General features: G+C 46.5%; 2 protein-coding genes and 1 long non-coding RNA gene across 7 annotated transcripts in view; 1 reads left to right on the forward strand and 2 right to left on the reverse strand.

Moving 5' to 3' along the window:
- BATF (basic leucine zipper ATF-like transcription factor) overlaps window positions 1-4635 on the reverse strand; it is a 56795-nt gene extending 52160 nt beyond the window's left edge. For both annotated transcript variants that reach the window (XM_082385869.1, XM_082385868.1), the window contains exon 1: window positions 2030-4635. The gene's annotated coding sequence lies outside the window, so the exon portion shown is untranslated. The remainder of the gene's footprint in view (window positions 1-2029) is intronic.
- Window positions 1-21586, forward strand: part of LOC309626636 — a 1318538-nt gene that overhangs the window by 1292079 nt on the left and 4873 nt on the right. The gene's annotated exons all lie outside the window — the stretch shown is intronic.
- The window catches only part of JDP2 (Jun dimerization protein 2), a 46048-nt gene continuing 36380 nt past the window's right edge, over window positions 11919-21586 (reverse strand). For 3 of the 4 annotated variants that reach the window (XM_082387577.1, XM_082387578.1, XM_082387579.1), the window contains one exon: window positions 17442-18345. In XM_082387577.1, the coding sequence (XP_082243703.1) occupies window positions 18160-18345 (186 nt within the window). In that variant the 3' untranslated portion in view covers window positions 17442-18159. Of the gene's footprint in view, window positions 15955-17441; window positions 18346-21586 lie in introns of those variants that run through there. The other variant, XM_082387576.1, reaches the window with a different exon arrangement.

Genomic DNA, 21586 nt, shown 5'->3' on the forward strand with positions numbered 1-21586 from the left:
AGACCGCGATAGTGAGAGGCCCGCGCACTGCGATGAAGAGTGGCCCCCGCTTGCCACAACTAGAGAAAGCCGTCGCACAGAAAGGAAGACCCAACACAGCCAAAAGTAAAAAAAAAAAAAAAAAAAAAAAAAAAAATATATATATATATATATTTTTTTTAGGGAATTCCCTGACGGCCCGGTGGTTAGAACTCCGTGCTTCCACTGCAGAGGGCCGGGGTTCAATCCCTGGTTGGGAAACTAAGATCCCACAAGCCACACAGCATGGCCAAAAAATAAAAATAAAAATAAGAAAATATATTTATATATATTTAATAAATCAATATTTATTTATTTATTTATATATAAATAAATATACATTTAATATTACCTGTTTTACCAGTCTCACAGGGTCTTGGTAAAAACCAACAAAATGCATTGGAGGAAGAGCTTTGTAAACTAGAAATATACTTGTCACTGGCATTGTTCTCTTCTATTTGAGTGACCATTATTGGCTCCCAGGTGCAGCCTGGAGGGTCCCCACCCTGACTCTCCATCCTAGTCACGCCCATGAAACTCTTCCAGTGTGTGTGTTTCCTGCCCTCTCAGATCCACTGCGGTCACGTTCACAGCTCAGAGGGTGTTTCTTAACCTTTTTCAGTCCCGCTTAAGCCTAGGCAAGTTGGTGCGGCAGAGCGGGGAGGTAAGCCAGAAGAAGGAAAGGAAAGAGGCTTCCTGCCTGGCAGTTGGGGACATCTGGGCACTGAACAGAGAGGTGATGGTGAGAGGCAGTTTCCCCCAGACCTAAGTGCACCCAGGCCCCTCCCCATGCTCTGTCAGCACCCATCATTAAGTTGCAGCATTTCGCTGGTGCCTCTACTGCAGGGGGTCCTTCATCCTGCCTTCCCTGCTGTAGATGGGAAGCAGGGCTGCAGACAGGGAAGGATCCAGGCATGTGGTCGCAGACCTGGGTCTGAATCCTGCCCCTGTCCCTGACGAGTTCATCACTGTGGGCAAGTGATGGCAACCCTCTGGGCCTCCATTTCCTTGCCTGCCAGGGGAAAAATAATATTATTTACTAATATTATATTATTTACTAATTCTTAGATTATTGGGAGACTTAAATGAGATAAGCAAGCACTCAATACATCTGAGCTAGAATTATTGTTAATATTAGTCATTTTGTTCTTATAGCTTCCATTGAACTGGAAGCTCCTTGGTGGTCCAGAATCATATCGTATCATACTCAGCTTGTGTGATAAGCAGCATGGACAAGGCCTGTGGCCCACGATACTTTTTTAGGAGCCCCTGAAAATGGTTTAATGTCTTTTACGATCAGAAGGAAAAAAATGAATATAACCCAATCTGGGTTATATTTGTTTTTATATCAATGAGGTTGTAAACATATGATTTTTAATATTTTTTTTAATGGAGGAAGGGGCCCACAGAGGCAAAGTGCATTCCACTCAGGAATGTCACAATGTGGTCCTGAATGCAAGGGCTTGGAGTGAGACAGATCAGGTTTGAACCCCAGCTCCACCACGTAGCTAAGAGAGAGATCTAGAGAAAGGTACTTAATTTTCCTGAGCCCCAGTTTCTTCATCTGAAGAAAGGCTCATCTGATAAATCCGACCTCCTAGGTCACTGAATTCTACTTCCCCTCCTTTTCTGTCACATCACATTTCTAATTATGTATTCCATGTCTGTCTTTCCCCACTAAGCTGTAAGCTCCGCAGAGGCGGGAATCCTGTCTAATTTCATGATTCCTACCCACAACCTTTACAGTGCTCTATGTGCTGTGCATTGTTCTGAAGGTTTTAAATGTGTGACATCAGTTATGAAGGGTTTTAGCCCCATTTTACAGATGAGGAAACTAAATGGTTAAGTGACTTGTCCAAAATCACATAATAGGAAGTGGCAGGGTGTGTGTGTGTGTGTGTGTGTGTGTGTGTGTGTGTTTGAACCCCCGAACCTCTGCTCTTAACCACGGCCTCTAGCAGTGATATGGAGCTCAGAGCCTGGCAGACAAGACAGGGAAAGAAGCAGGTACCTGAGGATGCACAGCGCAGAGGAAACCACCCCTCAATGCGATTCTGATAAACTGAAATGAAGATTTGTTCATTTTAGTGAGTAGGTGGCTGTGGAATCGAGGAGACAGGAAATCATTAGGGAGAAGTCTTCCTCATAGACAAACGCTTTCCATTCATGAAGGGGGGAAAGTTTAGGTAGAGAGAATAATCTGACCACATCAAGCATGATAGTGATTGTCCCCGCAGTGAATCAAAGGTTCAGTCACCCTGGGAAGCCAGTCAGCTCAGGTCTCCCCGAGGTAGGGGAACTGACAAGCCGAGACGGGGCTCCCCGGAGTTCAAGTGTGGTCCAGGCTCAACCTGAACAGAATAGGTGCTTCTCAGCTGGAACCCCACCCCTGCCTGCTCACTTTGTGCGGCTCTCACACAGAGGAATTGGCTTTTTGTTTTTTATAATCATTATTTATATTGTTTTTATTTTATCATCTTTATCTTTATAATTTTCTTTGTTTTTATAATGATCTTTTCTGATTATAAAATAACACACATATCTTCATCTTAGAAAAACTGGAAAATACAAATACACATGCACACAAAATAAGTGAAAGTCAGTGATCATCTCACCACGTAGGAATAACATGTTTAATATTTTGTATATTTCTTTCCAATCCCTTTTCATGGCATATGAATACATATTTATTCTTGCAACATTGAGATCATAAATAATACAATTGTTTTTGTAAACAATTTTGCAGAAGCTTTAAGAAAAACAATCAATAATACAATTATAATTATTCGTCTAAAATTTAAATATATAAAATAAAATGTAAATTTGGGTTTAGCATTCCTTACTTCCTAAATACACCTAAAACAAGCAATGAGTAGTCAAAAGTGAGAGCTTTGGCTCTTATCATCACCCAGGAGTTGATGGACTTGACTTTTTTTCTGCCAAGTGGGAGAGGAATCCCGGAAGTTCCATGAAGTAATAGACACAAGTTAGCTGTTCACCACATCTATTTCCCTTTCTTCCTGGGGACACACCTAGACTGTATTTCCCAGCCTCTCTTGCAGTTATGTGACCATGTGACTGAGTTCTAGCCAATGAAATGCAGGTGGATATGTGTATTAGTTATCTATTGCTGTGTAACAAAGTATCCCCAAACTTAGCAATTTAAAGCAAGTTATTTATTTGCTCTATAAAAAATTATCCCCAAAGTTAACAGTTTAAAACAACAAATAATTACTACCTCACACAGTTTCTGAGAGTCAGGAACCCAAGAGTGGCTTACCTGGATGGTTCTGGCCGAGGGTCTCTCATCAATCTATTGGCTGGGGCTGCAGCCTCTGAAGATTTGATTGAGACTGGGGGTTCTTCCATTCCTCGCTGCATGGGCTCCCACAGAACTGCTCAAGACAGGGCTTCCTTCAGGGTGAGTGATGGTAGAAAAAGAGTGACAGCACCTGGGATGGAAGCTGCAGTCTCTTTATAACCTAATCTTGAAATTGACCTTCACTTCTGAACTCTATTTGTTAGAAGTAGGTCACTCACTAAGTCCAGCCTGCGCTCAAGGGGAAGAGAATTAAACTCCACTTCTTGAAGGAAGGTATATCAAAGAATTTGTGGATTTTTTTTTGGCCACGCCGGGCGGCATGTGGGATCTTAGTTCCCTAGCCAGGGATTGAACCTGTGCCCTCTGTACTGGGAGTGCAGAGTCTTAACCACTGGTTTGCCAGGGAAGTCCCTGTGGATATATTTTTAAACCACCACAATCTGCTGCACATTCAGGCTTGTGTGGCCCTCCTGTCTCTTTCTTTCTCCATCTGCTGGCTGAGTGGAGAGGACTCTATAAAGTTCTAGAGGAGGAGAAGGGCACAAAATGGAAGGAACTTGGATCCCTGAGCAGGGTGTAGAGAGCTCCCCACTCTGCAGCCATGTGGGCTTAGAAGAGGGGAATTGAACTCTCCTGATGTTAAGCCATTAGATCTGGAGTTTCTCTGTTACAGCAGCTAATTAGCACATAAAGTAGATTTGTTTTGCTTTGTTTTCCTTAGGCTCATGCTTGTGGGTGTAGGTTCTATCAGGAAAAGTCTACTTTCAAAATAATAGAAGTGCCTTAGAGAAACGATCCCTTTTACTTGCAGAGAGATTGAGAACCCTGACCTACGAGAGAAGTAATCACATTCTTTGGAGGAAAAGGGTAGGAGAATTGAGAGGCAGAAAGCCAGAAGACAGTGGGGTCCCAGTGCAGGTGTAGAGAGCTGAAGTTGAAGCTGGCACTTTAGGGAATCTGTAGTGAGCACAGCAAAACCCTAACAGGAATGTGAGCATCTGAGCACAGCAATGCCACACACTGAGTCCCCATCCTCCTAACACACAGGGAAAGAAGACAGGAAAGACAGATCAAGAAGGGCAAAGGAGGGGGCTTCCCTGGTGGCACAGTGGTTGAGAATCTGCCTGCCAATGCAGGGGACATGGGTTCGAGCCCTGGTCTGGGAAGATCCCACATGCCGCGGAGCGACTAGGCCCGTGAGCCACAACTGCTGAGCCTGCGCGTCTGGAGCCTGTGCTCCGCAACAAGAGAGGCCATGATAGTGAGAGGCCCGCGCACCGCGATGAAGAGTGGCCCCCGCTCGCCACCAACTAGAGAAAGCTCTCGCACAGAAACGAAGACCCAACACAGCCAAAAATAAATAAATAAATAAATAAATTTAAAAAAAAAAAAAAAAAGAAGGGCAAAGGAAAGTGACTCATTTGAGAGCTGTATGCTACAGAAATGAACATATGATACGTGTAGGCATATATGTATGAGGATGTTCACTGTGGCCAGGTTTATGATAGCAGTTGGTGTGGGACATGGAATGGGGGAGAGGAATAGCCTAAATACTCATCAACATGGGAATAGTTGAATAGAGTATGTTCATACATAGCATGGTGTATTGTGAGGGTTAATTCAAGCAGGACTGGAATTAGCGCAAGCTGATTTACTGAAATAAGTTCGTGCATAGCACAGACCCCTGGTCAAGTCATTAAATGTACTGATTAATAGTGTTGTTTTGTAACCACGGGTCTGAGGAATTTCTATCAGCTGGTCAGCAGGGTTTATTTTTTATCTCTACTTTTACTTTGTTCATCATTGTTTGTTGACAATAGTGAAATTGATGATTTGTACCTGGTTTTGGCGAGACCCCTGAAGGTCTCTGCTGCTGGGGATGGTAAACCAGCAAGAAATATGCCTATGTGACCAGCAGGGTGTAAGAAGCCCTGGTGGAAACTGCATTTGGGGCTTCCTAGGTCTGAGGTGTTTTGTGGCACACCTGTGACCCAAAAGAGAAAGTGTCTGGTATGGCTCTTACAGAGGGAGGACAGTAGGAGTTTATACCTGGCCTCTCTGGATCCCTTGCTGTCTTACTTCAATGTTTTTAATACTTTTCCTGCAATAAACTGTAGATTTGCAAGCATTGTCAATTGGATTCTGTGAATCTTCTTTAACAGTCAAAACTCTGCCTAATGACCACGGTGAGTGTCCATGAGATGGTAACAGCCGTGGTTGCCAACAAAGAGTGAGACCTACATGTACCTCCTGGAAAGAGGTCCTTAATGTAAGTGCAATAAGCAAGTTGCAGACTAATATGTAAAACATGATTTCATCTTTTTTTTTTTTTGATGTGCGATGCTAGATAGATAGGTATAAATATCAATATATTTGTAGAAACTTAGGGAAAGAATCAGGAAGCATGCACATCAAGTTATAAACAATGGTTACCTTACTGGGAATGTGTAGAGTGGGGAATGAAATAGGCTGGAATATCTACTTCTAACTTTATGTGATTAAAAAAAAATGGAATTATAGATCTTTTTTTAAATGAATAGACTATTTTTTTAGAGCAGTTTTAGGTTTATAGAAAAATTGAGCAGAGAGTATACAGAGTTCCATATATTCCCTTTCCTTTCCCCCAAAGTCCCTTCCAGACAGTTTCCTCCATTATTAATATCTTGTATTGGTGTGGTATATTTATTATAATTGACAAACCAATACTGATATATTATTATTAGCTGAAGCCCTTAGTTTCACATTAGGGTTCACTCTTTGTGTTGTACAGTACTTAGAGTTTTGGGGGTTTTTTCTGTTTTTTAATTTTTTGTTCATTTCTTGGCCTCACAGTGCAGCATTCGGGATCTTAGCTCCCCAGCCAAGGATCAAACCTGTGCCCTTTGTATTGGGAACACAGAGTCTTAACCACTGGACCGCCAGGGAAATGCCAGTACTTTGAGTTTTGACAAATGTATAATGTCATGTGTGCACCATTACAATATCATACAGAATAGTTTTACCACCCTAATCATACCCTGGGCTCACCTATTCATCTCTCCCCACCACCTCCCTGGCAACCACTGATCTTTTTACTGTCTCTTTTGCCTTTTTCAGAATGTCCTATAACTGAAACTATATATATGTAGCCTTTTCACACTGGCTTCTTTCAGTTAGTAGTATGCACTTAAAGCTCCTCAATGTCTTTTCATGGATTGAGAGCTGATTTCTTTTTATTGCTAAATAATATTCCACTGTCAGGATGTACCGCCGTTTGTTTATCCATTCGCCCACTGAAGGACATCTGGACTGCTGTCAGTTTTTGGCAATGGTGAATAAAGCTGCTATAAACTTTTGGGTGGACATATGTTTTCGACTCATTTGGGTAAATATCAAGGAGGGCAATTGCTGGATTGTACGGTGAGAGTATGTTTAGCTTTGTAAGAAACCACCAAACTGTCTTCCGAGAAGCTATACAATTTTTCATTCCCCCCAGCACTAAATGAGAGTTCCTGTCGCTCCACATCCTCACCAGGATTTGGTGTGGCCACTGTTTTGGATTTTGGCCATTCTAATAGGTGTGTAGTTATATCTCATTGTTTTAATTTGTGATTCTCTAATAACATGTGATGTGGAGCATCTTTTCATATGCTTATTTGCCATCTGTATACCTTCTTTGATGAGGTGCCAGTTCAGATCTTTTACCCATTTTTTTTTTTTTAATTTATTTATTATGGCTGTGTTGGGTCTTCGTTTCTGTGTGAGGGCTTTCTCTAGTTGTGGCAAGTGGGGGCCACTCTTCATCGCGATGCGCGGGCCTCTCACTATCGCGGCCTCTCTTGTTGCGGAGCACAGGCTCCAGACGCGCAGGCTCAGTAGTTGTGGCTCACAGGCCCAGTTGCTCCGCGGCATGTGGGATCTTCCCAGACCAGGGCTCGAACCCGTGTCCCCTGCATTGGCAGGCAGATTCTTAACCACTGCGCCACCAGGGAGGCCCTCTTTTGTTTGTTTACTTACTGTTGACTTTTAAGAATTCTTTGTATATTTTGGATACACGTCCTTTCTCAGATACGTGTCTTGCAAATATTTTCGCCCAGTCTGTGACTTGTCTTTTCATTCTCTTAATTATAAGCCATTTTTCACTTTTGTATTTCTCAAGTAAATGTTTAAATAAAGAAGATGACGGTGAACAGGAATGACTTAGTTTAGCCTCTCTTGCCTGGTTACATGACTAGAACTAATTCCTAGCGAGGAGGAATCCACGCCTATGTGTTATACTTTTAAACAGTTTTCGTATTTTTATAACTAATTTACTAAATCCCATTCATTGTTTATTTATAGTTTATGATGAAAGAACCCTCCCCCCACGTTTTTTAGCAAGGCCTAATTAAAGAACTGTCGTCCAGTATGGGGGAGGGGTAGAAACTGTGGATGCCAAGTCACCTTTGTGGGTCAACTGCTCCTTGGTGGGGAGCCCAGTCAGGGATGGAGGGTGAGTGAGGGGCTACCTGCCCCTCCACCTACTTGATGCAGAGTGTGTGTGTGGGTACCTGACCAGGCCCCCAAATCAGTTCCCTGCGAAGCTGAATGTTTCACTTGAGCTTATTTCATGAGACCCACAGTGGTGACCTTGGACTCCCCCTCTCCTCTCTTTCTAACGAGGGAAGGGACTCTCTAGAGCTCGGGCTGGAAGCTGCTTAGAAATGCAAAGGTTCAGCTACTTGAAGGGAAAGCATTTGAGGGAAGTCTCTCCTGATTCCCCCTGTGCCTTCAAAGAGGAACAGAGCTTTTTCAGAAACTCTGTATAAAGACGGAGAGTTCAGAGGCTCTGGTCCCTGGGCCCTGAGGAGGTTTCTTCTCAGGCAGTGTTATGCAAATCTGGCTTAATAGAAGGGTGGACTGATTCTTATTTTAAGCAAAGAAAGGAAGGGAAGGAGGATTAATACCCTTCACATTTGGACTATAAATACCACAGTAAATAGGGCTGAAAGGGAAGGATTTGGGGCCTTTGAGGAGCTTGAATCAGCTGTGAGGCCTACAGCTGGTGTGTCAGCGGTACTTCCCACAGGAAGGCCAGGAGAAGCTGGGACTGAGTGACTGGAATGGGAACCAATTAGAACACCCTCCCTGAGGACATGGCCACCACTACCAGGCATCCCCTTGGTCACCTAAGAGAGTTAACTAGGAGATTGCTGAGAAGAGAGGGTTCCTGCCCTGTTGGCTGACCATCAGGGATCAGAGGGGCCAGGACTGCTGTCAAAGATTAAAATGCTGACATGGAAACTACACTTGGGGGAGCAAAATGATAAGATGGTCCCACACCAAGGTGTGTGCTCAGCCAAAATGGGGTATTCTTTTCCCTCAGAAGGAAAGAGCACAGGCCCAAAATTCCGAAGCGGCCCACTAGGCCCTGTGCCTCTTTCTCAGTAGCAGAGTGCCAGGTGCAATTACCTATCCTTTATCTTGAAGGGGATGCTTCCAAGTGCCCTAGACCGCAGGAGCACTAAAAATACCATCCATGCGGCAGGCCCCTGAATCCTCATGGGGTTTCTTTCCCATCCTCTCGTGCTCATGTGCCTTCCTAGGGCATTAGCCACTTCTGCTCCGCAGGTCCCATCAGCACCATGTTATCAATATAATGGGAGCAGTTGGATTCTTTGGAATGTCAAGGGGATCAAAGCTCCTGTGGATTATATTCTGATGGGGGGGCAAGAGAGTTAATATAGCCCTTGGGCTAGACAGTAAATGGGCACTTCTGCCTTTCTCATGTAAAAGTGAGCTGGTTTTGATTTTCTTTATGGACGGGAATTGAGTAGAATGCATTTATCAATTAATAGCTGCTTACCAAAGGCCAGGGACTGTATAACCTGTTCTAATCATGATAACACCCCAAGCATGGCAGTAGCGAGAGGGAATACCACTCGGTTAGGTTTGCAGTAGTCCACCATTGCTCACCACTATGCATCTGATTTCACAGCAATCAAATGAGTGAATTCTGCAGGGAGATGATATGGACAGCCACCAGCCTCTTGCATCCTTTAAGTCTTTGCTGGTGGTGCTGTTCTCTGCAGTTGCACCTAGGATGTAGAGTCATTTCTGACTTGTCATCTTGGCTGGGGATGGTATAGTTTCAAGCACTTCCATTCAGCTTTTCCTACCAAAACCCTCTTATCAGTAGGAGCTGGGGAAAGAGCCACAGGGAGGGCCTGTGGGCCCATTAAACCCCCTAGAGGCAGACTTGGGCCAGAACATCTTTTATCCCCTGGCCTCCACAAACCCATCTCCAGCTACTCCAGAAGAACATAATAGCAGGTGCCCTGGTATCAGTGTCATCTCATACCCTTAATTTTAATGGGGATGTTGGGATTCAATGCTCCTCAAAAGATGTGAGAATTCCCTTCCCCACTATAGTTACCCTTTAGGGAAGGATCAGGGAAATGTTTACTGAATAAATGTATTGTTTATTAAATAATGTATTGAATACATGTGATGGTAACAGAGGGGGTTTCCTCAAGGGGAGCCAGCCTATCCTTCAATCAATGGGCTCTGGGTCTGTAAACTGACTTAGATCTAGAAAGTACATGAGGCCCTGCTGTCCATGATACCAGTTAATTGCCTTCACCCGGCCTCTACTATTCTGGAATTCCATAATCCCCACTGACACTAGGGAGCCCCAGTTCTATGGCAGCAGCTCCTGCTGTCCAGCCTGGCTTGCAGAGGTGACCGTTTCAGGGCCTCTCCAAGGATCTAGTGGCCCCTCTCCAGTACCTCATCACTGCCTTAGTGACACTCTGGCTCTCCTGAGGAGCGTGGTCAGGTGATGGGGCCCCCAGTCTCACATAACAAATCCATCTAACTATGGCCTCCTCCCCGGACCATCTGACTCTTCCTTAGTTCTCGGCCAAGGCAGTGCAGCATCTCCACCTCATTTACTGTATAAGTTCATATCATGGGTAAGCCTCAAGGAGCAACACTGGCCGTGTACTAAGATACATTCCAGGTGCCAATGCCATGGCATTGAACCTTGAGTCACAAGTGAGTTTTTCCATGTAAAAAAATTATCCCCTTCCCAGATGTATTCTGGGCCCCTCAAGACCCAGTCATTCTTATATGTCTTCTGCTGGCGCTTGCTAAGATGGATCAGCCACATCCTGTAGTTCCTTCAACAGATAAGTGATTTCCCTCTGGAGCAGGGACTGTATTTCCCCTACTTGGGCGGAACTGAGATGTGACCCTATTTACCTGCCTGGCAGTAATGAGTGTGGCAGCAATGGATCTTGAGAGTAAACATCATGCTGCAGGGTACCTGCTTCGAGTGCAATCTTTCCATGGTCTCCAAGCAAGGGGAGGCTGCTTTTAAGGGGCAGGGGGCCGCTTTTGCCAGTCCAAAGGGCTCAAGGGATTCTAGAGGTTTAAGTCTCATTTACATAGATGTCCCATTTCAGGTCTCAAGGTCCTACATTTTTCCCTTTTAGCATCCTGACTTTGATATTGAAAATTTGTCAAGGATGGACATTGGTTCTCCTTAATGGGTCTGCCACCCTTACAATTAGATTCTGGGCCTGATTCTCAGCACAGTGTGCCCTGGGACTGGGAGAGACAAGTGTCTCCTTAAGTACTGCCAGAGATGCAGTCTGGTTTTCACAGAACCTCTTCAGATTATAGTTGTCTGAACTGTTTTGCATTTTCTTTTTCCGAGGCTTCCAAAATGGTTAACAAAAGGCAACCAACTCAAGCTTTATAACTTATCCCCATACCATTCAGATGCCACAGCAATCACTTCCCTTTCCACCTGTATCACATCTCAATCCACACAGGAGAGTCTGAGTAAATACAGTAGATCAGGGATTCTCCCCACCCCACTCACTATCACTGCCACCTGACTGGCAAATAGACTCAGCTCTAAATATCCCATCCTAAATATCCCTGAGGGTCTGATTTCTAGGGCTACTTCTGACCAACTCTTTTCACTTGGGTGCCCCCCCCGAAGCAGAACCTGAGACAAATGCTTGTGCTCAGGTAGTTTATGTGGGAGTGAGAGGAGTGAAACAGAGAAAGAGAAGAAACCAATACAAGGTGTGTTATTGAATTGGGTACCTCTATCGGTCACTTCTGCAGGTCTTGCTTAATCCTGCAAGACCTTTTGAGGAACCTAAGAAATGTGCCTCAGAACTCTCCACCTGGAGGATGAAAGGGGAAAGCATCTATCCATTGATTCCTCTCCCCAGTTAGTCAAAGGGGACCCTATGGGCATTGACTCCCCCGAATGTCCAAGTTGCATACGTCTAAGTGCCAAGGGGGTGGTCATGGATGTCCCTGGGACAGAGGTGGGAGGCACAGTCAGACTGCACCTGTGTGAAGTTGCTCACACCTGCTCAGAACTGGTCACGTGATAAAGCTGGGGTCAGAGGACTTAACATGGGGCACAACGGGTGCCCGGTACAGTCCACCCAGGTGAGTACTGTCCTTCCGAACAGCAGAAGCTGATGCTTAAGTGTAACTTCACTGAAGTTGGTCCAAAGCACTGGGAGTCGTTTCTTTAGGAATAACCCACAGAGCCAGTTTAGGACCTAGATGAGAAACTCAGTCTCTTACTGTATTTAGTTTTTTTTTGTTTTTGTTTTTAATAAATTTATTTATTTTATTTATTTTTATTTTGGGCTGCATTGGGTCTTCGTTGTTGCGCACGGGCTTTCTCTAGTTGCAGCGAGGGGGGGCTACTCTTGGTTGCCGTGCGAGGGCTTCTCATTGCGGTGGCTTCTCTTGTTGTGGAGCACGGGTTCTAAGCGTGCGGGCTTCAGTAGTTGTGGCCCATGGGCTTAGTTGCTCCGTGGCATGTGGGATCTTCCCGGACCAGGGCTCGAACCTGTGTCCCCTGCATTCGCAGGCAGGTTCTTAACCACTGTGCCACCAGGGAAGCCCTGTATTTAGTTTTTAAGCCAAAACAGTATGCCTGGATTAATTAACCTAATCATTAACCATAATTTAGCTCTTACCAAAGAAAGACAATTTGCCAGTATGGAGAACAAGCTCATTTCAAAGTTACAGAAATGTAATATAAAGGAATAAGATTGGCATCAATCTCATTGCTTTATACTTAGTCACACCTTATATGAATAAATGTGTGTCTGTATATCTGTGTGTTGTGTATGTAACTGTGTTTGCCTCTGCCTATATTGTGTCACATATCTGAGTATATCTGTGGATCTGTGTGTGGTGTCTGTGTTCATTGTGTGTTGTGCATGTTGACCATCCACCAAGTGCCAAGCACTGGGCGTGCCTGTGTAGAGACTCCATCCTTATGGCACTTACTCGGAAAACAGTCTATCTTGCCAGGGAGTGAGGAGGGCTGCCGTTAAGAATCTCCAACTCTTGGGACTTCCCTGGTGGTCCAATAGGTAAGACTCCACGCTCCCAATGCAGGGGGCCCGGGTTTAATCCCTGGTGGGGGAACTAGATCCCACACGCATGCCACAACTGGGAGTCCGCACGCCGCAACTAAAAAGATCCCGCATACCGCAACGAGGATCCCGCATGTCGCGACTAAGACCTGGTGCAGCCAAAATAAATTAAAAAAAAAAAGATTCTCCAACTCGTAAATTCCTATTGTGGTAGGCAGAATAATGGCCTTCCAAAGATGGAAACTGTGACTATGTTATGTCACGTGGCCAGGGGGAATTAAGGTTGCAGGCGGAATTAAAGTTGCTAATCAGTTGACCTTAAAATAAGAATATCCTGCATTATTCAGGTGGGGCCAATATAATCACAAGGGTCCTTAAAGGATGTAAGGCAGAAGAGTCAGTGTCAGAGTGATCGACAGGAGACAGACACAACCAGCCAGTGCTGGCTTTGAAGCTGGAAGGGGCCATGAGCCCAAGGAATTTGGGCAGCCTCCATAAACTGGAAAAGGCCAGAAAACAGATTCTCCCCCAGAGCCTGCAAAAGGAACGCAACCTGCTGGCACCTTGATTTTAACCCAGTGAGACCCATTTTGGACTTCTGCCCTCCAGAACGCTAAGATATTAACATTTGTGTTGTTTTAAGCCGTTAAATCTGTGGTACTTTGTTATAGTGGCAACAGGAGTCCAATACACCTGTGACACCTTGGTCTTTAAAAGGTTCCCCCTTTGCTTTAAAGCTGCACTTAAAGGTGTGGTGGAGTTGCATTTTACACAGGGATTGGGTTGAATATTCAGGATGTAACAAGAAAAGGTAGAGTCCGAATTAACCTTGAACATACCTTCCATGGCTCATTATGTAGAGGGTAGGGACCAGGACCCACTGAAGTGGTACAGATAAACACTCCCCAAGGTGCCCTCACCCCGGGGTACCCTCACCACCAGGCACACGGCTTATTAACTGGAAGGGCCAGCTAAACAATCCACATGCTTTGAATCATCTTTCTCTCCCTCAAGGCATGCAATTAAATTTGCATAAATTCAAAGAGCGTACGCTGCAACTCTATCGTAATTTCAGATTTTGTTTTATTTCCCGAGTTTACCAAGGAAAGAATGGAAAAACAAAACCTTCTATTTGTGTTGTTTGTGGCTTGTTCTTTTTATTAGGAAATATACCAAGCATACAGAGAAGTGTGAAGAAGATAACCCGCGTCTGTGTGCATATCCCTCACCTCTGACAAATTCTAAGATTATTCTACATTTGATTCAGATTTTTAAGAATAAATGAAATGTTACACATACAGTTGAAACCCAGTGTCCTCTTTAGCCTTGCAGATACCATCCCCAAACCCCTTCCTCCCCACCCCCCAGGAGTAATTCCCTATTACTTATTTTGATGTTGATAGCATTCCTGTGCATGCTTTTGTACCTCTATTACCCAGATCTGTGTGTACCCGTAAACAATAAAGTATCAATTTCCATGTTTGGAAACATTGTATAAATGGTACACCGCATATATTCTTCTGCAACTTGCTCCCCGTCCTCCAGTTCGTGTGTTTCTGAGGTTTACTCACATTGATACCTGTAGCTCTGATTCATTCTTTTTAACTGCTGAGTAATACTCGATTTTATGAAAACACAATTTGTTTACCTGGTCTTCTGTTCATAGGTATTCAGGTTGTTTGCAACTTATCTTTATTAACAGACGAAGATCCAGTAAACGTGCTTGTACTTTTCCTTGTGCCCCTATGCCAGGGTTCCTCCAAGGTGTATCCTTAGGAGGGAAATTGCTAGGTCAAAGATGTGTAGCTTTAGTGTCACCGTTTATTGCCAAACTGCTTTACACAGTAGTCACACCAATTTCCCACTGGCAGTGTAGGTAAGTTCCCTTTAACCTGAATCCTGACCAGTACATACTAGCCGCTGCCTCTCTGATTGCTAATGGGTCTTGTCCTTCTCGGGTTGCCCAGCTGATTCTCACAGCAACCCTGGGCAGATGTGGCACAAGTCTCATATGTGACCACCTGGCAGGAGGGCACAAGGAAGCCCAGGGAGAGGATGATGAGCCCAACACAGCTGGCTGTGGCCGTTCAGGAGCCGAAAGAACCCAGGAGTCTTGGATCCCAGGCATCGCCACAGGAACCAGATACATGGCCAGAACACTAACTCTGCGGCTACTTTTAGAGAATAAAAGATATTCAAGTAATTAGTACTATGTGGTAAATAACAACCATCCACGCTAACAGAGGGCAAGATAATTACCATTTTGTGGAGCTTTGTATTTCACCAAACACTTTTACATGCATTCCATATTTGACCTTGACAACAACCCCATAAGAAAGACTTGGATTACTGTTCCTACTGTACAGATAAGGGGTTGGATTACTGTTCCTACTGTACAGATAAGAAAAGTGAGGCTCATGGCTGGTCAGTAGAAGATTGGATATTGAGCCTATTTGCCTTTAAAATACGTCTTCTGTACGTACACTTGGAGATGGGTGTCTGAGAGTTGGGAATCCTCAACCTGTGCCATCTCTCCTGGCCCTCTGCACACAAGTTCTCCCAGCAACTGAGGTCACACCACAAACACAGAGCATTTCCCCCAGGGTGAGGCCCAGGCCAGCTTTTTACACCTGGAGTCAGACTGTAAGAACATCCTGACTCTGTCACTCAAATGACTGTGATTTGGGGCAAGTTACTTCTTCTCTGTGCCTCAGTTTTCTCATCTGTAACATGGGAATGATGGCACCTACCTCCCAGTGGCTGCAGTAGCACATCTAACCTGTCAGGCACACAGAGAACATGTGAACATTAGCTCTTATGAGGCAGACTGTGACTGTGACTTCTGGCTTCCCACAGCAGGGAGCGGTGGTCCTGATGAGGAAAGGTGGGCCGCAGCATAGCACACGTCACTGATTCTGGGAGACAGCCCGTCCTCGGAGGCGAAGGAGGGCTCTGCCCTGGAGGTAAAGGCTCACAGCACCCAGCACAGGACCAGAGGAACCACAGCCAGGGGCAGGCGGTGGTCGTGCAGGAACGTCCGCCAGGTCACATGAGGGGCCTGTAAGTCCACATCTTCACTTTTCTCAAGGCTTGGTAAATGTCAAAGGATTCCAGCCTGAGGGTTTGTCATGTGCCACCACAGCTGCCAGTGAGCTGACCAGGCACTGCTTCCAAGACAGGGCTCGGAGGGTGAGGGCTGGGCGTGGCGCACCAAGCGTGCTGGGTAGAGGGGACCTGAGATAAGGAAGTAAGGAACCAAAGGTGTATTAATGACCTATTCTTGGTTCCTGTCCATCCCAGGAGGACTCGTTCAAGATCTGAGAAGCAACCCAAGCTCACTGCTGTCCTTGACATGAAGGCTTACCATCAGCAACAGTTATCTAGCCCCAGGAATGGAGGAGAGAGAACACACAAGTATAAGGTAGGACAGTAGGGTTCAGCTCCTGGGTCTGCCTGTTTACAGCTGGGTGAACGTTAATCTTTGTAAGCCTCAGTTTGCACAACAGTACAATGGGACTGAAACACCCATCCCACCTGCCTCACAGAGCTGGAACATCAGATGAGGAACTTGCATGGAAGTGCCCTGTGAACCATCACATGCCACGTAAATGGCAGCTCTTGCCTATGACACTATGGTTCTTGCTCTTCGGGGGGGTGGGGTATTCATTCACACCATTTGCTCACATCACTGGTTCACTCCGTGACCATAGCACAGCCTGGAACTCTATCCAGCCCTCCCAGAAACTAGATCTGTAACCATGGCCTGATAGGCCTCCTGTTCTAATCAGGTGAGACATTCCGCCATGGGGAAAATCACACAGTCAGCTGGCCACAGGTGGGGAGAGTCATGGGCCTTTGGAAGCAGAGTTCAAACATCAGCTCTGCTCCTCACTAGCTGGGTGATCTTGGATGAGCCACTCACCCTCTCTGAGCCTCAGTTATTTTTAAAATGGGGGTAATGATGCCTATTTTGTGCTGTTGAGAGAAGTGAATGAGACTATATATGCTGGTCACCCAGTAAGTCCTCAACAAGGCACGTGTGAACTCCCTGGGCCTAGAATTCCTCATCTACAAATGGGGACAACCGCTGCTCCCTGATAAGGCTGCTGTGAAGATGAACAGAGACAGTGTACGGAGCACACACAGGATTTAGCTCATGACTGTCAGCTCCATAAGCGCAGGGCCTAGGTTTGTTTTATTCCCCAGGGACTACTCAGCCCCTTGTAGCGTACCTGGCACACACCCAGCTGGCACTCAGGAAACATCTGTTGAGTGAAGGAGCAAAGTAAGTACTGCAGACTTAACTTCTCTGAGCCTCGACTTCCTCGTCTATAAAATGGGCATGTAAATAACTTACCTGGGAGGGCTGTTGTGAAAACCAAGGGCCCACGGCAGATGCTCCAAACATTCTCTGACACTGCACACCGGGAGGTCACCAAGTGTGCCTTGCGCCCCATTCCCTAGGCAGACACCACAAGAGGCGGCTGGGTAAGTAAGAGTAACGTTTACTGAGCGATACAGGACTGAGTACTATGAAGGGTTTACCAGGATGGAAACGCACCCCACCCCCTCCCCGGACACCCCCCAACACCCAGAGACTACAGTACTTAGGAGTTACACACAACGGCCATAACTGCTGGATATCTGTTCGTAACAAACAAACCATAACATATTTATACTGTATCACATCGAGTGATTATAGAAATCCATATATATATTGCTTGTATAAAATCTTTTTTTTTTTGTAAAAAATATTAAAAAAAAAAAAAAAGAAAGTATAAAAAACATGTGCAGTTGAAAGCCCTGCCAGGACAGCCAGTCTGTAAACATTCAGTGAGTATGTGCTTTGGAAGGGCGCCCGCGCCTCGTGCCCACAGCAAACTCCAGCAGGGCCGGCGAGGGTGCACCCGGCTGCTACTTCCCAGCAAGGCCGCACTGGGCCCCGCATCTCGGCCCTCTCCGGCCTCGCATCAGGGTCAGGGGTCAGGCTGGGGCAGGCAGATGGCAGTGTTACTCAGTTCCATCCTCAGCCGTGTTTGGTTGTAACTCATGGCTTTTCCTGGCTGCTCGGAGGTCCCTGGGGTAGGTGGCCTGGCGGAGAGGCCGGAGAAGTGCCCAAGGCTGCCTGGCTGGGCGTCTCTCCGGCCTGGGTGCCTCTGTCCTGCCTCCTTTGAGCTGGGCCCCAGCAGGACAGCCCCACCCTCAAGTCTACTTTGGTCTCAGCGCTTGGTCCTTCTGGGTTTCGTCAGCCTGCTCTTCCCCTTATGTGGCTGATCTGAGTTTCACAAAAAAGCCCCACTAATTACTGGCTGTGCTGAGCCTTGTTGTAAAGTTTTTCATGCACCAAGGAAGGGCCCTCTGGTGCCCTCCTCCTCCTCCCTCTTGCCATCTCCTCCTCCTCCTCCTCTTCCTCCTCTTCCTCCTCCTCCCAGCCCACGGTCACTTCTTCTCTAGCTGCTCAAGCAGCGGGTTGCCTTCCGACTCGGGCGTCTTGACGCTGTCCGTCCGAACAATACAGGTGGGGCGATGCCGGTTCAGCATCAGAATGAGCTGCTGTCGCTCCTGCTTTAGCTCCTCAATCTGGGTCTTTAGCTCTGCGTTCATGAGTTCCAGCCGCTCGGATTCCTGCATGCCAAATAGAGACATGGCTTTAGGCTCTCACCGGGAACCAGCTCCGGGAAGAGACTCTCCCTCTGGGTAGGCACAGGGCACAGCAGGCTGGCGTTAGCCTGTTTTCTGTCTGCCAGGTTCCCACTAGAGGAAGCACAGAATCTGCTATTGAGTCCCCCGGGGTAACTGACTTTCTTTAGGCCGTGCCTGTCACACCTGTGACACTGGCCCGTGTTGCTAGTGGGATGAACCCAGGTTATATCCTGGGGCCAGCCTGGCTCATGTCCCACCTCTCTTCCCCACTCAATCTACTCCAGCCACAGTGGCTTCCTTGCTGTTGCTCAAATATGCCAAATACTCTCCTGCCTCAGGGCCTTTGCACAAGAAACAAAGAGTGGGACAAAAATGGAGGCCAAGTGGATCCAGAACAGATGCATGGAGGGTCCACGGAGGGGTTAAAGGTGGCCCACGATGGCAGTGCAATGGCAAGGTGCTTTATGTATGAGAAATGTATGTTGGGGATATATTGGCCTGTAGGATCCACAAGCCCAGTGTGGTCACGTAATTCCTCCTAAAACATGTGCTTCCTGGTTATTAGTCTATAATTATTTAAACAGCCTCTTCCTTATCCCCTGATATCTAGAATCTCTGCCCACTGGGAGGCAATCAATAGTCATCCTTCTGGATCCAAAATGTGGCTTTAAATAGACCGCAAGTGAGATTTCCAGAGAACTTCCAGCTCAGTTGGAGAGGCTCCAGGGCAAGGAAGTAACGTTGATTTGATTTAGGGGGGTTTACCTGTTCATGATGACAGGTGATGGGCGTACCAATTCAAGGCTCTGGGGGTCAACACAGGAGAATACAGAGGCGCCAGAATGATATTTCTTGGACTGTGTCTAAAAACTTATAACCAGTTTGGAGGTTGGAATTTACTCAAGGGCCAGCAAAGGTTGACCAGTGATTCTCAACTAGAAGCAATTTTTGCCTCCCAGGAGACATTTGACAATATCTGGAGACATTTTTGGTTGTCACACTGGGAAGGGTGGGTGCCCTTGGAATCCAGTGGGTAGGGATCAGGGATGCCCCCAGATATCCTTCAATGCACAGGACCCCACAACAAGAACTATCAATCCAAAACGTCCACAGTGCCAAGGCCGGGCAACCTGCATCAGACCGAGCGTGGGCTGTGGCTGCGATGGGCTGAGTCGTCCCGCCGGGGGGCCCAGCCGGGCAGCCTCCCTCCGGGCTCTCCAGGGCCCCAGGCCTGCTGTCTTCCCCACGCCAGCCAGGCTGACTGAGTTCTTCCTTTTGCTCATCTCTGCGGAGGCAGCCCAGTGCTGGGGACTCAGAACTGCTGAGATGTACAGTCCTCATGACCAGACGCTGAGGGAGAACAGCCTCAAAGAAGGAAAAAGTGTGCAGGGGGAAAATATTAAAAGCCAGCTAGGGTGGTTTTGGATTCAGCCGGATAAAGCGTGACAGGGAGGCCGGCCTGGTCCATGGTTCTCCAAATTCCGAGAGAAGAGCATCGCTGAGGGCCAGGAGAGACCCCACGTGAAACCATGAGTCTGGGGCAGGTAGGTGCCCGTCTTAGCTGCCTGCTCACTGGGTCTACAACCTGGTGACCTTGGGAATGTCTCTGACCATCCGGTTCCCCCCAGTCAAGGTTTTAGCTCCAACTTCAAAGCCTCTGAGCCTCTTGCCTCCAGGAGTTTCGGTTCAATCCGCCCACCCACAAGCGTGTGCTGAGAACCTGCTGTGTACAGTGAATGCTCTAGGGGGTCCAGAGGCCCATGAGCCCCTAACACGGATCTTGTGCAGCTTCCACTCTAAGGGGAAGAAGGATTTATAGAGCAGGGCAGAGCTTATCATGTGTCCATCAGCCATCCAGGGTCTAGAAGACCATGAGAGAGTGGGCTAAATGGCCGATCTGACCTTAGGTTTGAAAAATGGGTTGACTCTGGTTGAGCAGAGAAAGTCGGTAGGAGTTGGGGGCATTTCAAGAAGCAAGCCCTGAGTGAACAAGGACACAGACATGGGAAAGCTTAAGATGTGTTTAGGAGATAAAAATCCTCCATTGTGACCATAGGTCACTTTAGGATATAGGAGGGTACAAAGCTGGGAAAGTGGATTTATAGCCAGACCCAGAAAAGCTGGTGGGGTTTGGAATCAAGAGTCAAGAGTAAGTTTCCTAACTTCCCTGAGCCTCAGTTATCTCATCTGTAAAAAGATGATGATCCTGGGGATTAAATGACTGCACATGGGAAAAGCATTTTGTAAACTGAAGGGTTAGGGAGGCTTAAGGAATTTTTACTTTAAGCCATGAGCAAGGGAGTATGAAGACAAGAAGGAGGAGAAGCAGAGAGGAGGCCACTTCCAAGAAAACTTGGCAGGTCTTGGAGACTGCCTGCATTTGCAGAATGGGCAGCTGGGAGGAGAGCTGCCTGTGAGCCTGGGGTGGGGGGTGTCCAAGGAAGCAGGGAGGTGGGAGTTGTTCTGGAGAGCAGTGGGGAGGGCAAGGAACGAGTTGGGTCGTACAGCGAATGGAAGTTACAATGGACATACAAGGGGCAGGGCCCAGCAGCCCTGCACACACATCCTCGTCCTTGAAAAGACTGCACGTCAAACCCAGCTTACACGTGAACACCTGTATCGCACAAAAAGACCAAGTGGGTGTGTGGCGACTTGCTTCCCTGTGCATGTATCATAGGGATGGCATGATATTCTGCTGGTTTGAAAATGTATGGGTACCTCGTGGAATATCCTGACCTCTGACAGTCTGGCTATCAGACTGTAACTAACCGCTTTTTCATTTTATTTTCTTCTGTTTTATTAGTTGGTGTTATGTATTTATTTAATGTGTAAGTGTAAGTTGAGCTCAAAGGAATTTTTTTTTTTAACCATGATTGTAGAAGTGGTTTGTGGTTTTAGAACAGCAATTACCTGATCTGTTTTCCTAATAAATTCAGGAACGTGGGCTAGGATCTTCGCACCTTAAGTATGAAATGAATAACTCTTCTTGCATTTTTGTTTATCGTTTTGCCTCTGGTAGATATTTACTGCCCTAGAGAAAATGAAACCATTTGTTGTTTCAGAATGGAATTAATGCAAGTGAAGGAGGTTCTGTCTCCTCCACGGTGGTCAGTGAAAGCAGCAGAAAAAACACAGGGTGAGGGGGCTTCCCTGGTGGCGCAGTGGTTAAGAATCTGCCTGCCAATGCAGGGGACGCGGGTTCGAGCCCCGGTCCGGGAAAATC

Source organism: Balaenoptera borealis (genome assembly GCF_965194805.1).
Source record: "Balaenoptera borealis genome assembly, chromosome: 3".
In the NCBI taxonomy this organism is placed as follows: domain Eukaryota; kingdom Metazoa; phylum Chordata; class Mammalia; order Artiodactyla; family Balaenopteridae; genus Balaenoptera; species Balaenoptera borealis.